The sequence below is a fragment of the Pygocentrus nattereri genome, chromosome 12 (assembly GCF_015220715.1).
Source record: "Pygocentrus nattereri isolate fPygNat1 chromosome 12, fPygNat1.pri, whole genome shotgun sequence".
Classification (NCBI taxonomy): Eukaryota; Metazoa; Chordata; class Actinopteri; order Characiformes; family Serrasalmidae; genus Pygocentrus; species Pygocentrus nattereri.
In genome coordinates this window covers 29,131,173-29,147,157 of record NC_051222.1, presented here as the reverse complement: position 1 = coordinate 29,147,157, position 15,985 = coordinate 29,131,173, and the positions used below count along the sequence as shown (strand labels likewise).

The following is a 15,985-nucleotide window of genomic DNA, read 5'->3' as shown; positions in this document are numbered from 1 at the left end:
CCGTCCACTGGGGTTTGGATGCGAGCTAGCTTTTCCTGTCCTTGCCTTGACATCCAATACTTTTTACGTTACCGTCGGCTGGGGGATTAAAACCATAAAGGAATAGCGAATATGAGGCGTTCAGTGTTAAGGTAAGAAGCGAGGTGTTTATTTCTTTCTTAAACTTTCGGCTAGCTAGCCAGAATAGTTGAACTAGCTTGCTATGGTCTTAATGACCGACCCCGGTTAACGTTAACTTCACTAACGGTCAGCTAGCGTTAACCAGACGGCCAGCTGCTTGGCTTGTTACCGATTATTTTAAGCCAAAATGTCGTGTATTTGTGTTTATATGAGACATTTTCTCCATATTTCGTTCTTACTACACGTGTGCCGTCCCTGTCAGTCCCAAATGACATTACGGAGCTCAAGTCAGCTTCCTATTCGCCAGCTTCTTGTTCGAATTTTCCCGTTCCACCTTAAATGGTACGGCAGACGCATTCTGCCTCCTTAGGCCTGAGGCGCCAGAATGGAAGGGCTGCTCCATTTAAGGTGGAACGGGAAAATTCGAACAAGAAGCTGGCGAATAGGAATCCAAATTGAGTCTCGAAATGCTCTTCAGCCTCAACCTGTGTTACTGACCTGTGCTGGGCCCTGTTCAGACAGTTTTCTTTGAATTGCTGTCACTCCAGTAGTCATATGTATTGTACATTAACATCAACCGGATCTTTTTCAGGAGTCGTTGACTGACTCCTACTCTTGCTTGGGCTTCTTTAGAAAGGTCCTCCAAGTCACACTCGGATCACATGCCGGCATTGAATTTGCTTGTGAGTCCAATTTTCTCAGGAATGAGTGGCTTGAGTTGTCGACCTTAATGCCAGATCAGCAGCATTATGGCAGATAATGTGACTCTAGTCTCTCTGTGTGCTGTGCAGTCCCTGAATGTCTCAATTTACTGCAGTTTCATTACCCAATTCAGCTTTTCCGTCATATAAGACAAGAACTTGTTCCTTTAAAACTATCTGATGGGGAAAGGGGAAGTGAGTTATTTCAAGCCAGGTTCATTTTTTTTGTACTCTCCTGAAATAGCTGCATGGTTTTATTTTGATTTTTGCTTTATAAGGGACGGAATAAACGTCTGCCATGCAAAAGTGTGTCCATGTCAGGGCAGTGAGCTTGTGTTTGTTAAAAAAGAGAATAAAAGAGGAGTGTATTTAAGTCTTTACATGAGCGATGTATCGATATGGGAACTCTGGGCCGACGCTGATATTTAGCATCTTTTATGTAGGTATTTGATGACGAGGAACATTTCTAAAGTGTAGAAATTAAGAAATTGACACACATTATCCCATAACTTGTACTTAATAGCTAGAAATTAAGTGAACATAGGGTGGTTATTGGCTTTTTTACAGTACTATTTAATATTTATATATTGTATAATGTATATACAGATGTATAGAGAAGTTCGGACACCCCTTATGGCACGTTTTCTTGCTTTTCTAAGTGAAGATAAGTTAACACGTCCTCTCTGGGTTGTATTATGGCGCATTCTGTGTTTTGTGTTGTGTTTGCGTTTTTTGACCGGAGGTGTTCATACTTTTGCGCACACCTGTATATCTATTATATAATGTATATCAATATCCCAGAATCTGTTGGCTGTAGGTGTGGTATGTGTTTTTTGGCACACTGTAGTCACGTAGCGCTTCTAAAGGCATAACATGTAATTGCTAGTTTGTTGTCGTACGTGTGGTTCTGTGTATATCAGCGTATCATCTGCACATAGTGTGCTAGACTGATATTGTTGAAAGTAATTGAGGGGAGAAAAGGAAGTAAACATTGGCGCTGAGGATTGCAGGTTGTCTCGTGACACAGAAACAGCACACACCTGCCTTCGGGTGTCATATGACTTCCTTCATTATCAGGTGTGTGTTCCCATGTAGGCCACGAAGTGATGAGCTGCTGAATGAATTGCTCAACCACACGCAGACAATACATATTTTCAGTGCATTCAGCAGCCAGGCTGGCCGCTCCCTGTACTGCTTTACCACTGATTGCTACAAATAATCACAATACCAGACTAAGCAGTCCTCACGTGTGGGTGCTTTCTGGAAGTTGACCTCAGGTAACCTTACTTCATTTGACTTTGATTTGGTTGAAGGACAAAGGACAAGTATGTTGTATTTTGTCCTTTAGAAATAACTTTTTAGCTTGACTCACCCAATTTACTATGTTTGATTTTGCAAGGGCTGGGCTCTATCAACTCAAATTTCTATATCAATATTTTGCACTATGGTCATTAATGACATCAGGTTTACAACATACTAAATAAATTCTGCTACTATTGTGCTTCTACTACTAAAACCACTACTATTTACACTAATACTGCTACTAAAACTAATACTCCTGAAACTATTACCTGTAGCCTTGTTACTACTGCACTACTAAAAGTACTGATAACTACAACCACTATTTCTAGTACTAATATAAGTACTATTGCTACTAGTCTAGTACTGAAACTACTACTATAGTTACTGCTATTACTAGTACTACTACTAACAATAATGGTATTAATACTAGTACTACTGCTAAAATCAATACTAGTAGTACTATTGCTAAAATGAATACTATTACTACTATTCTACTGCTAACTATTACTACCATTAATAGTACAACTACTACTACTACTAATGCTGTTAATACTACTCCTAGTACTACTACTGCTAATACAACTACAAGTAGTATTAGTAGTACTTCTAGTAGTAGTAGTACTACTACCACCATGCATGTACAACAGTTAAATGTAGTATGATGGGAGGGGGAGGCCACAATACTTGCTCTGATTGGGTTTATACCTTGAACCTTTAACAGTACTAATTTGAATACTTTGATCATTTGATTCATAATCAAATTTGAATCAACTGTGAACAAAAGACTGAATTTAATATAATAAGTAATAAAATTATTTTTTTCTTCTTTTTTGGAAACTTGAAAAGCAAGAAGAGCAAAAAATATTTGAGTTACATTTCAGATATGGGCATTAATGGAATAATGAAACAAAGCAAGGTTCCTTCCTAGCCCTTAAGACATCATCACGGCAGGCCACCGTTTGAAGCTGAAAGCTTTCTTTTCTTTATTATGCAGATATGAACCATCACACTTTACTAGCGTCTGTATGTCCTGCATTTTCAAAAATATTACTGGTATTTTCACCTTCAGCTAATAGTTTTTGTGGTTTATTTATGGCTTATCAAAAATGTAAAATCTGTATCATGGGACATCATAACTATATTCATTGGTATATCGGTATATCACTGCTATCTGAAGAAAACTGGAAGAAAAAAATCTTGTTTTTCAGTTCTTAGCATATTTTGAAAATGCCTGTTGCTCTTTGTATTGTGTGTAAATTTCATGATGAATAGACCAACATAAAATGTGAGGTAAATACAAGGTTTTCTTGCAACAACAGCGACAAATAGTATATCTAGTTTCCGTGTTTTGTCTTCAGATTCTCCAGATAAGTCTGTATTGTGGTGGGGCAGTCGTGGGCTGGAGGTTAGGGATCTGGCCCTGTAACCGGAAGGTTGCTGGTTTGATCCCCAGCGCCGACAGTCCATGACTGAGGTGTCTTCGAGCAAGACACCTAACCCCCAACTGCTCCCCGGGCGCCGTGGATAGGGCTGCCCACCACTCCAGGCAAGTGTGCTCACTGCCCCCTAGTGTGTGTGTATTCACTAGTGTGTATGTGGTGTTTCACTTCACGGATGGGTTAAATGCAGAGGTGGAATTTCCCCGGTTGTGGGATTAATGAAGTATCACTTAACTTACTGCTGCACTATACAGTTGTATGAAAAGAAGTAAACACAACTTCTGCAGCCAGCTTTTTAAAAATCTATCATTTTATGTGAATGTTGATGTGCAGATATTTTATATTTGATAAATTTCAGAAAAAAGTAATAAAAATAGTAATAAAATGACGGATGCGGTTATAACATTTGGCATTTATCTCTCCATTAGTGCTTGGGCTGCAGGATGCGACACAGTAAACCACACAGTGATTGGTTGTAGGGCTTCTTTTCATATTACAGCCTTGCAAAGTATTTCAAAGGCCAATATCACAATAACAATTAAAAAACAATACGTTACTGTCTGTTCATACTGCGCAGTTGCATGTAATTTAAGGCTGCTTATGAACGTGGATGTGCTGAAAGTGTGTTGTGTTTCTCAGGTGGCGGTAGTGATGTCAGTCAGTGGAGGTCAGTTTGAGACCAGAGGATGAACTCAGTCTCTCCGAGCGCCGCTCAGTATGTGGGCAGCGGGACGCTGCCGTCCACCTCGGAGCAGGTTCTGGAGCCCAGGAGCCATTTTGGCCATGCGTTGCTCGCTGACAGCAACAAAGAGAGTTCTGGAGAGCCGGACGAAGTGGATCGCCTGAAACTGAAGCTAATGTCAGCCTGGAACAATGTCAAATACGGTTTGTTTTAGAGAACATTTCATGTCACATTGTCCCTGTCGTAACAGATCCTCATGCCAGTTTATGCTCCTGTAATGTAAGAAGATTTTATTTAAATTTACTGTAGTGCAGTAATTTCTGATTTTGGACCATTCGTTATGTAAAGGGTGGCTGGGGCCTCATTTATAAAACACGCTTCTATTGAATTTTAAATTTGTTCCTAAGTTAACTTCTCAGCAGTGTTCCAACACCCAAATAGTACCTGCTCTGTGAGGGTCCATGGGGGTCCTGACCACTGAAGAACAGGGTAACAGAGTATCAGAGAAACAGATGGACTACAGTCTGTAACTGTAGAACTACAAAGTGCAGCTATACAGTAAGTGGAGCTGATAAAATGGACAGTGAGTGTAGAAACAAGGAGGTGCTCAGGATGTTATAGATGATCGATGTACATTCTTATATTCAAATTACAGCAGCAGACTTAATTACTTGTGTTACTCATGTCTTTAAGAGAACAACGTTAATTATGCATGTTGCATTATTATCAAGGCCAGACTTGATTTTCATTCACGAACACCCCGGTTAGCTTTTACCTTTTCTTCATTTTATTTATTTTGTGGCTGCTGTTTTTGAACTCTCTTTACTGGCTAGTTTCTATGTGTTAATAAAGCATCATCCATACATTTTAAACAAGCCCTGTTCAGGGCAGAGGCATTGATATCAACATGCCTTTCACAACGACTGGTTATTTTTTTCTCAATAAAGTACTTAAATGACTGTTGGGTAATCTCTTGTACTGTCTGTTTGGCGCAGGTTTAAATGAGATTTAGAGAGTAACACAGAGGTAAAGTAATGAGTAGTGAGAGTACTTTTATAGGAAGTAATAAGTACAGTACTACATTTTACTGATGTAATTAGTGGCTTGTAGTAGAGGTGGGTGTTATGACAAAAATTTATCACGATAATTTGTTGTAATAGACAAAAAACAACTATGTATAAATAATTTTTATTCCACATTTTACTTGCATTAAATTAATTTAAACAGGACTAATTATGCTGTCTTTAATTAAACATGCAGCTGTTTAAGTGCTGACAATATCTACAGCACGCTCAGAAAAGGTAAATAATTTTATATTGTCCAGCCTCAATTTGTAATGAATTACTTTTGAGTTGCTGATTTATAAAAACATGAATCACACATTCGTTCAGACTGTCTTTCATATGTCGGATTCACTTTGTATAAACCACCACTTCAATATGAGTTTTCACATGATAGTTTTGTGAGGAAATCTGTGTAGAAATGCTTTATATATGAGGCTGCTAGTGAAACAAAAAACACCACACATAAAACAGAGAATGTGCTTTGATTCCAGTGATCCTGCTTTGGTCAGTGGACGTTGATGAATATCATCACTAAAACCACCAGGAAAAGTTCAGGCCTGGTTGGTTTGAATGCAAATTAAGAAACTATTCAATCTGCAGTCATTAACTGTAGGAGTACATTTCTGCACGCACAGTTGAATTAAACAACCAAAATTAATTTAAAGGAAACGGTCACACTTGTTAAATTTGTGTTCTTTCCTCCAGGATGGTCAGTGAAGACCAAAACCGTCTTTAACAAAACATCCCCTCTGATCCTAATGGGCCAGTCCTACTTGCTCAGCAGTGAAGGTAAGCCCTGTCTGTGTCCCAGCCTCCTGAATCGTTTGCGAAGACAAGTTATTGCAGTATAGGTGGTAAAACTACCAGGACTGAAAACCTCCTTCTCGTTAGGCAAGGCATTATACCTCGCCTAGGGTTAGAAAAAAGCTGCACGTGACGGTACAGAGAAGACATTTAGATGACAATAGCACACCCACTGAAGCTTAAGTGTACAATTAAAGAGTATTTGCCCACCCTTCTTCTATTTTTTGCATATTTTTCACACTGTATAGTTTAAGATGTTCAGGCTACATTTAATGACAACCTCAGTGCTCAAAATACAGAATTCAAATGATCTTTTCATTTATCGAAGGAGAAACACTATCCCAGCCAAGAACCAGCTGGCCCTAAGTGAAAAAGAATTGCCCCATTAGTTACACACTCAGTTAACCAGTTAACCAAGCTTAGTTCATAAATGGGATCAATAAAACTACACACTTATTAATGAAACATGATACTACTAGTTAATATTACTTCTCCCTACCCACTGGTGAAAAAACAACAACTACATTTTGATGGCAGATTCTAGGACAGGGCTCAACAACATGCAGCTCTTTTACTGTCCTGTAAAAATGTAAATCTGCTAATCCTGGTTAACTGAATGAGTAGCTAATGGGGCACGCGGGGCCAGTTGGTCTGGGTTGGCTTTTCTCCTTCGATAAATGAAAAGATCATTTGAATTCTGTATTTTTAGCACTCAGGTTGTTGTATTAAATTTAGCTTGAACATCTTAAACTATACAGCGTGAAAAATATGCAAAAAAATAGAAGAAGGGTGGGCAAATACTTTTTCATTGTACACTTAAGCTTCAGTGGGCCTGTTATTATCACCTAAATGTCTTCTCTGTACCGTCATGTGCAGATTTTTCTAATCCTTTTATAATAAAATAAAGCTCTGCTGATCGTTAAACGCTGGAGTTCATGTATAACTGCTAATTCGCCAACCTTTAACCCTAAAGATTGGCGTGCAGACTGCTGGACAACATAGCAACGCAGACAACAATCTCACCTAGCTAGTAGCTAACAAAAAGGCAAAGAGAAAGATTTAAGACGGACATCGATAATTTGGAGACGGATGGACTTTTATGCATTTATAATCACTCCAGCTGGTTTCCTGATACTGTTAAACTGCAATGAGAAACTGGCAAACACTAAAAAGTTGTGAAGCTGAATCAGGCTTTTCTTTCGCTTTCACCTTAAATGGTGCAGAAGTTACATTCTGGTGCCTCAGGCACTATTTAAGGTGGAATGGGAAAATTTGAACAAGAAGCTGGCGACTGAGAAGCGAGCTTTGAAAAAGGTCCAATGTTGGGAGACATTTTACAAGAAACTATTCTACTTTTGAAGAAAAGTTTCCTGCTAGAGATGCAAGAAAATCAGCTGAGCTAAAGCTTCAAGCAGAGCAAAGTGGGTCTGTATTTTAGTTTATATTGTACTATAAACTATACTAGAACATTAACACATACTGAGACATATTTACAGCCAAGATGGTAAAATGGACATAAAATGTTGTGGCTCCCAGGGTGGTTTGATTTTTGTTGACATCTTCTTAACATTTGGGTTGCTGATCTAAGAAAACAAGAGTTTTGCCTTAGTAATAGAGGTTTGTTTTGATTTCAGGTTGCCTTTAAACCTGTTAAACTGAGGTTCTGTTTAGCTGGAATAAGGTGCTTTAGCTACTGACCACAGTGCGTCATCTCCGACCAGTGTTGAGGTCATGCTCTGGGCCGTTTCCCTCTGATCTTTGCGAGATCTCTCCTTCTGTTCCAGACGAGGTGGAGCGTTTTCGGCTAGCGTTTGGCTCTCGCGTCTGGCTAACCTACAGGAAGGAGTTTCCTCAGCTGGAGGGATCAAGCTTGACTTCAGACTGTGGCTGGGGCTGCATGCTGCGCAGTGGTCAGATGCTGCTGGCCCAGGGCCTGGTGGTCCACTTCCTGCCTTTAGGTATGTAATATTGGGCAAAGGAGCAGGAAGAATGATTGTAAAATATTTCCTTTTGATGTTTTTTCTTCTTTCTGTCTTAAAAGCGTTTAATTAAATAAGTTATTTTAAACCAGACATAGTTATTATATTGTGGCATTAGTTTGTTCTTTTATGTTTTTAAGTGTAGCTTTAGTCCAGTCTCGATTAAGTGTGAACCATGTATCCACAGATGAAATGAATTATTAGTAATATTCAGTAATTCATTATTTGTTATTGTATTCTTAGAAATAAGAAGAAATAAGGTTCTGTGCAGGTACATTTTTTTTGTTCATCAAGCTACAGACATTGTAAATATTCCCCCAAACGTACAAGTTTGGTTTTAAGGTCCAATTGTGTACATTTTATAAGTTTTTCCACCTTTTCATAACCTAATGTTTTAAAACAAAGTAATAAAATAAAAAGCCCGGAGACGAGACGGGGTGTGTGGAGTCAATACAACTTATCATTTCATGAAAAGTTGTGTTGTTAAGTTATTGTGAAAATGTCATTTGAATGGATTAAATTAGTTATGTTCCCTGGTTGAAGGGGCACTGCCCCGGTGACAGTTTACTACATTTTTTTCTGTGAGTGTGAGTTTGGTTGACCATGTTAGCTGTCATGTTGCAAAATTCACATTTTGGCTCCTTTAAGACCTCATAATTCAGAGGTTCCTGTGAATTCAGTGGAAAGATATATCTAGGATAAAACATGCTGACTTTTAAACTGTTTTGTTAAGCATGGGGTGTCATAGTGGCGATTATCAAAATAAATTCTATTAATTATTTTTTGCCATTGACAATTTCAGTTTAGACCTGGAGTTTCTAATATGAGCATGATGCCGACCACAGAATGACAGCGAGAACTTTATGAGGAAAGACATCTAAACCTGAAACTGAAAGACATGCCTGGTAAAGTCTGGCAAAAATCACATTGTTTGTGGCATTTGTCCCAAATAACTCAAACTAAAAATATTTTGCATGCATCTTTTGCTAGCAAGCTGACTGGCTCTTTGTACTGAAGGGCAGAACCTGTTTATTTTTCAACCAGAGAACCATTTACCCCCCCCCCCCCACCCCCCCAGTTTGTGGCCCCCAACATATCAATTGTCCAAAAAAGTGGCGACGTTAAGTCGGAAAGTGCGAGATACCTGGTTGTTTGGAATTTTAAAATTCATGTAGTTTATCCAACAACATGACTTAATTTGGTAGCATAGCAAACTTGTTTATTTGGCGACAATAAACTCCAACCTACATTCTTTAGACTGGTTGGCATTTTTGCCAGTGTTCTGTTAATTTTGCCCAACCTAGCTACAGTTGTTGTGAAAGAACACATTTGTGGGTGGACTCAATTGTAAAGCTAAATCTATCTTGTCCCAAGTTTTATATCACTTGTGCAGTAGTATTACTGACAGTGCAAGTCAGAAAATTCATGTCTTTGTTATATTTTTTGGTAGTTTTAATCTAAATGAAATGGTCAGTGGTTCTCCCAGTTTATTCATCTGTAGATAAAATTGTGAATCTTCCCTTGAATGTCAAACAGCTGTATTGCTGTAGGATCTCCCACTGACTCACCTACATTAAATCCTCCCTGTGTCTCAGACTGGCGATGGCCAGAATGTCCTCAGTTGACCGATGTGGATTTCGAGGTGCTGAGGCCGCGCTCCCCATCCCGCACTGCTGCCATCTCCATCCCCTCCTTCAGCTCGTCCTGGGGCACCGGCATGACCCAAAAGCAGCCGTCCAGTATAGCTAGTGAGGGGCTGAAACGAGCTCAGTCAGGTCGTCTCCAGTCAGGACGGGAGCCACAGGCTGAGGGGCTTCACCGGAGGGTGGTCTCCTGGTTCGGGGATCAGCCTTCTGCGCCGTTCGGGGTGCACCGGCTAGTGGAGCTGGGTAAAGAGTCGGGGAAGAGGGCAGGGGATTGGTACGGACCCTCACTCGTCGCGCACATACTGCGGTGAGTACTCCTCAGGAACGTGGGAAAATTGAAAGGAATTGAGGAGAACACCATCTGACTGAGGCCAATGACTCCCTTTACTTACAATCAGTTTTCACTCTGGAGAAGTCCTGCCTGTGCAAGTCCATCTCTGTAACACAGTCATTAGCTTTAAAATTTTAAATATTAAGAAATGGACTTAAATTACTGATGTAATTACACTTCAATGAATGATGTAATTTCCCAGTGTTGTCATATTCATTTGATACATAAAGAATAGGATCTATCAGAGCTGGAAATTTCTTACATTCCTTGGGTCACAAACCACTGAAGGGTGAAGTTTATTCCTGTTCATATGAACAGGAATAAACTTCACACTTCAGTCACCTTTTATTGTCTCTCTAATCAAACAAATCAGTAATAAGCATTTCCAGTGAGAGGTCCATTTTGAATGTGTGCCCGTGCTTTCTCAGAAACCATCAACTATAAAGGCTTCTTATATACAGTGATAGACACTGTAGCACACAGAAAACTCCAGTTCCACATGCTGATCCATCTTACTATGACCAACGTGGACACCTACGCAACCCGACTACAAAGACAAAGAGACTGAAAGAATGTGGCCTGAGGGGTATTAATATTTGATGGGGTGAAAGAAAAGGAAGTTGTCTTTTTAGAGGTGTTCCAGGTGTATTTGTTTTATTCATTAGAATTATTCAGTGTTAATCCTGCCTTAATTTGTTTTCACCATCACCTCATTGTAATTTGCTAGAAAAAATGACAGATACTTTTCAAAAAAGAAGATTAATTCTACCTGTGGCTCTATGAATCTGTGGCTGTACTCAATTCAAGTAAGAGTAGAGGGTGTTGGTTGTTCTAGTAAAGCTGCACTATGGAAGTTTTAGGGATTTTGAGACCTCTGTGGAGGAAGTGTGTAATTGCATGCAACTCTGGAAGACCATTTTGTATCATGGGTTGTGCTTTGGGCCCTTTCCCTGAGCAGATTAATCTGATGGTTTAAGAATGAGTTGAAAGACGATTCGAAAAGAACTCTGTAAAGAACTCTGTAAAGAACTCTGTAAAGAACTCTGTCGTCATATCTTCATCAGTATGATGCTGATTTTGCAGACCTAAACACTGAGCCTCACCTTTTTTGAGTCTATGTGAGTGACGTTAATACGAAAGACGACGCAGTCTAGTAAAAATTACCTTGACATCCGACCCACCTCTGATTTTCAAACTGCTTTTTCAGGTTTTACAGGGCGACTCGCAGCAGTGCACACACATCATATCTTAGCATGTTTTTGTGTCCCTCTGATTCAGTAAAGCTACTTCTTTTAGTTTGTTGTGCTGCTTGAATAATTCATTAATTGATGTTATTTATCTCTTTTATCTGTAAATTTGCTGTTTTTATTAATGTTATTGTTTTATTGGTTATATTATTTTAATATTTACATTTAAATGATCTGTTGATTTTACACTGTTGGACAGTATGTAAAGCTGCCTTGTAAAGTGTGAATAACACTATATATGATGTATTTGCATATTATCACTGTCCAAAAACATGGATTTCCATTTTTTACATAGTAGTACTTTTCTACATCATTTTCAACACTTGAGTCTGTCCTTAACACTGTGTGGAAAATATGTTGAGTGGACCAATAGAAATACGTCAGAATCATTTGGATTCTTTACAATAACTTACAGTAAGAACTAAAATGTTTTTGCCTCCTCCTGTAAAGTTACTGTTTAGGACAGACGTGTTTACTTATTGTCAGCATACTGCAGTGAGTGAGAGTAGAGAAGTGGGTCAAGGTTTGTTTTGGTTGGTTTTTTGGGTTTGTTGGGTCTTTAACTAGAAGGATGCACTACCACTCAAAAGTTTGGACTCACTGTTGTCTATAATATAAAACTTGTGTGGTTGCGAATTTCTACTTTCTACTTCACAAAAGAAACTGAAATGTTTGTTTATTAACACAGTCCTCTTACGTGATTATGAACTGGTGTCATTTTGTTGTTTATTGTGTTTGTTAAAGATACTGTAACATGCCTGTTGGTTGTATATTCATAACATAAAATAAAATGAAATCACTAATTTGTTGGGCTGTCGAAACTAGTTGGGACAGTAGAGTTGACCTTAATTTCACAACATCTAATGTAAATCTTGTTGTGTTTTTTTTTTTTTTTTTTTTTTTTTTTTTTGCAGGAAAGCAGTGGCCAGAAGCTCAGAGGTGCAGAATTTAACTTTATACGTGGCTCAGGACTGCACAGGTGAGTGCAACCAGGTGGTTTGTGCAGTTACCTGTACATTCCAAAGTACTGAATATACAGTAGATTTTTTGTATTATGTGGAAATGTATAATATGTAATGCACTGCATGTGAAATAGATGGTGTGCACTAATATACAAAACAGTATCTTATTCATAATTGAATGGCTTCTTGTTCACAGAATCCTTGAAATGTGTACATAAACATACATAAACGTCCTTTTGGAGAACAGTTTCTACTATTTAAATCCACACTGTGCCAACTGTTAATATGGCAATAATTCCCGATAGATGTTTTTGTCTTTAATTTCAAAATGAGAAGCTGTGAATGAGTAGAAAAGATTATAACTTTACAGTTTCTGGTGTGTGTGTGTGTGTGTGTGTGTGTGTGTGTGTGTGTGTGTGTGTGTGTGTGTGTGTGTGTGTGTGTAGTGTACAAAGAGGATGTGATTAGGCTGTGTGATCAGAGGGTGTTGGACTCCAGCAGCCGTTCAGACTGGAAATCTGTGATTATCCTGGTGCCGGTGCGGCTCGGAGGAGAGACACTCAACCCTTCCTACATCGAATGTGTAAAGGTGCTCACAAACCACTAAAACTAAATCACTTCCACACTTCCAGCGAAGTTTGCATTCATTTTCAATATTTGTAAATATGAAGTCATAGGTTTCACTGTGTATAAGTGGGGATTGTTCAGTCTTGTATTAGGGTTTAAGTAGGTTTTATTGGCTATATATGTCCAAAAAAAACATTGCTGCACGTTTGAAGTTTGCAAAAGAGGACCTGGATGTTCCACAGCACTACTGGCAAAATATTCTGTGGACAAAAAAGGCACAGCACACCAACATCAAAACCTCATCCCAACTGTGAAATATGGTGGAGGGGCATCATGGTTTGGGGCTGCTTTGCTGCCTCAGGGTCTAGACGGATTGCTGTCATCAAGGGAAAAAATTCCCAAGTTTATCCAGACATTTTGCAGGAAAACTTAAGACCACCTGTCCGCCAACTGAAGCTCAGTAGAGGATGGGTGATGCAACAGGACAACGACCCAAAACATAGAAGTAAATCAACAACGGAATGGCTTCAACAGAAGAAAATACGCCTTCTGGAGAGGCCTGACCTCAACCTGATTGAGATGCTGTGGCATGACCTCAAGAGAGCGATTCACACCAGACGCCCCAAGAATATTGCTGAACTGAAACACTTTTGTAAAGAGGAATGGTCCAAAATGCTACATGTTGTGTTCAATAAAAACATGAAAACATAGAATTTTTTGTGCGGCATTAGTTTAAGCAGACTGTGTTTGTCTATTGTTGTGACTTAGATGAAGATCAGACCACATTTAATGACCAATTTATGCAGAAATCCACATACGTCACATACTTTTTCTTGCAACTGTGCATGTACAATTGTTTTTCATATATTTCCATTATTTAAGCCATTTTAAATAGCAAAAACACATTAAAACATTTTATTATCACTTAATAATTTATGCAATAGAGGGTTAAAAAATTAAAAGTACAAAATCCTTTTTTTCTCCCGTGATCTTTTGACACGCAGGACAAACACTTTCAAATTTGTCCGTCAAAATGCAGAACAGGTGGTCTCACTAATTGTTGTCAGCACATGAAGTTTATAGTGGTGTTGTGCAGCTGCTGAATACTTGCAGTATGTGGCTACATAAACTTTACAAGTTAATAAACAAAGACCATTTTCCTTTTTATAGAATATTCTGAGGTTGGATTGCTGTATCGGGATCATCGGAGGGAAACCCAAACACTCACTCTTCTTCATTGGCTTTCAAGGTAAATATAACTTCTGCTTTTTCTGATTGGCTGCCTGCTCTTTGAGCTGCTCTGAGTCGTTGCTTTGTGGGTTTCAGATGAGCAGCTATTATATTTAGACCCACACTACTGTCAGCCTGTGGTGGACGTCACACAAGGCAGCTTCTCACTGGAGGTAAGATACAGTCACCCTTAACCACACAGCGAAAATAGCTATAGCATTTAAAATACTGCTAAAACAATGCTATGCCACAAAAGGGGGGGTTGGGGGGGATATTTAAGGGGGTTTCTGTCTAAAAGAAACTTTTAATACACTCCAATACATGCTTCCTGATTTTTATTAGAAAAAATGTTTGAGGTGGAATTTCCCCTACAGAAGACGGCTGGATGGAACAGCAGGACCGTGTGCTCATGCACAGGAGGGGTAGATTCCCCAGCAAAGAAACATTTACACTAATTCAGCACATACTTCTCTTACATTTGCATATGATACAAGCTGGTAGTTTTACATAACTACAGATATTCACAAATTATTATTCACATTATTTGGAGCACAAACACAGGCCGTGGGATCATAGATACACAATAAAAATGTTTCATCAGTTCAACCTAAAAAATCACTTTGCTAATGTGTACAGTACTGGGGGGAGTAATTGCCTCCTTCACAATTTCTTCTGTTTTTTCATATTTGTCACACTTGCAGATCATCAAACTACTTTTAATTCAGATTCAGATTCCTTTATTGATCCCAGGGGGAAATTTCAGTTGTTACAGTTGCAGCCATTTATGTAAAAATAAACACTTTACTAATAATTTAAGACAATATAGAGAAATTTACAGTATGTACACCAGATTTAAGTACTTAAGAATATAGTAAGGTGGCGGTGATTATGATAGTAATATGAAACATCAGGTATAAAGCAGGTACAATGATTTAAATTATTTAAATTAAGTTAGTGTCATGTTGGACAAAGATAAACCAAGCAAGACAAAATCGGTGCGTTTACTGATGTAAAAATACTGTTCAGCCCTGCCTGGCCCTATGAGTAAAAGTAACTGCCCCCATAGCTATTAAATTAACCAGTTAACCAAATTCAATTGACTGTTGGGTTCAATTTCACTATCCACCCCCAGACATGATACTGCCAGACCTGCTGAATCGAAACATCACTTAAATAAAACCTGTGTGGCCGTGTGAAGCAGACTAGGTCTCAGAAAGCAGCACATGATGTCACAACCTAAAAAGTTTCAAATACAGATGTGAAACAAAGCCTGGAAAGGGCTACAAAGCCCACTATTACTGACTCCCGAGAATCACAGTGAGAGCCTTTATCCACAAAGAGAGAAAACTTCCCAGGAGTGGTCGCCTACCAGAATTTCACCAAAAGCACATTAACGTCTCTTCCAGGAGGTCACAAAAGAACCCAGATGAACATCTAAAGAACTGCAGGCCTCACTTGCCTCAGTTAAGGTTAATGTACACGATTCCACATTAAGACAGACTTTGGGCAAAAATGGCATCGATGGGAGGAGCTGCATGGTGCAAACCACAGCTGACCGAATAGAACACTCATCAAATAGAAGGCTCATGTCACATTTGCCAAAATGATCTAGATGACCCCCAAGACTTTTGGGATAATATTTTTTGGACTGATGAGTCTAAGGTGGAACTTTTTAGAAGACATGGGTCCTGCTACATCTGGCATGAAGCCAACATTGTATTCCACCATAAGAACATCAGGCCACCAGACTGCTTAACTTCAGCAGGACCTGGACGACCTGTAATAATTGATGGAATCCTGAATTCTGCTCTCTCTCAGAAAATCATGAAGGAGAATGTCCACCTGTCAGTTCATGACGTGGTTGGGTTATGCAACAGGACAGTGATCTGAAGCGCACAAGCAAGTCCACAT

General features: G+C 39.0%; 1 protein-coding gene across 3 annotated transcripts in view; it reads left to right on the top strand.

Moving 5' to 3' along the window:
- The first annotated feature begins 66 nt into the window (after window positions 1–66).
- Window positions 67–15,985, top strand: part of atg4da (autophagy related 4D, cysteine peptidase a) — a 21,865-nt gene continuing 5,946 nt past the window's right edge. Inside the window, exons 1-10 of one of the 3 annotated variants that reach the window (XM_037543737.1) lie at window positions 67–131; window positions 3,482–3,669; window positions 4,202–4,447; window positions 6,014–6,097; window positions 7,897–8,070; window positions 9,687–10,044; window positions 12,230–12,294; window positions 12,724–12,866; window positions 14,015–14,093; window positions 14,171–14,247. In XM_037543737.1, the coding sequence (XP_037399634.1) occupies window positions 4,249–4,447; window positions 6,014–6,097; window positions 7,897–8,070; window positions 9,687–10,044; window positions 12,230–12,294; window positions 12,724–12,866; window positions 14,015–14,093; window positions 14,171–14,247 (1,179 nt within the window). In that variant the 5' untranslated portion in view covers window positions 67–131; window positions 3,482–3,669; window positions 4,202–4,248. Of the gene's footprint in view, window positions 132–3,481; window positions 3,670–4,201; window positions 4,448–6,013; window positions 6,098–7,896; window positions 8,071–9,686; window positions 10,045–12,229; window positions 12,295–12,723; window positions 12,867–14,014; window positions 14,094–14,170; window positions 14,248–15,985 lie in introns of those variants that run through there. The other 2 variants (XM_017720675.2, XM_037543738.1) reach the window with 2 other exon arrangements.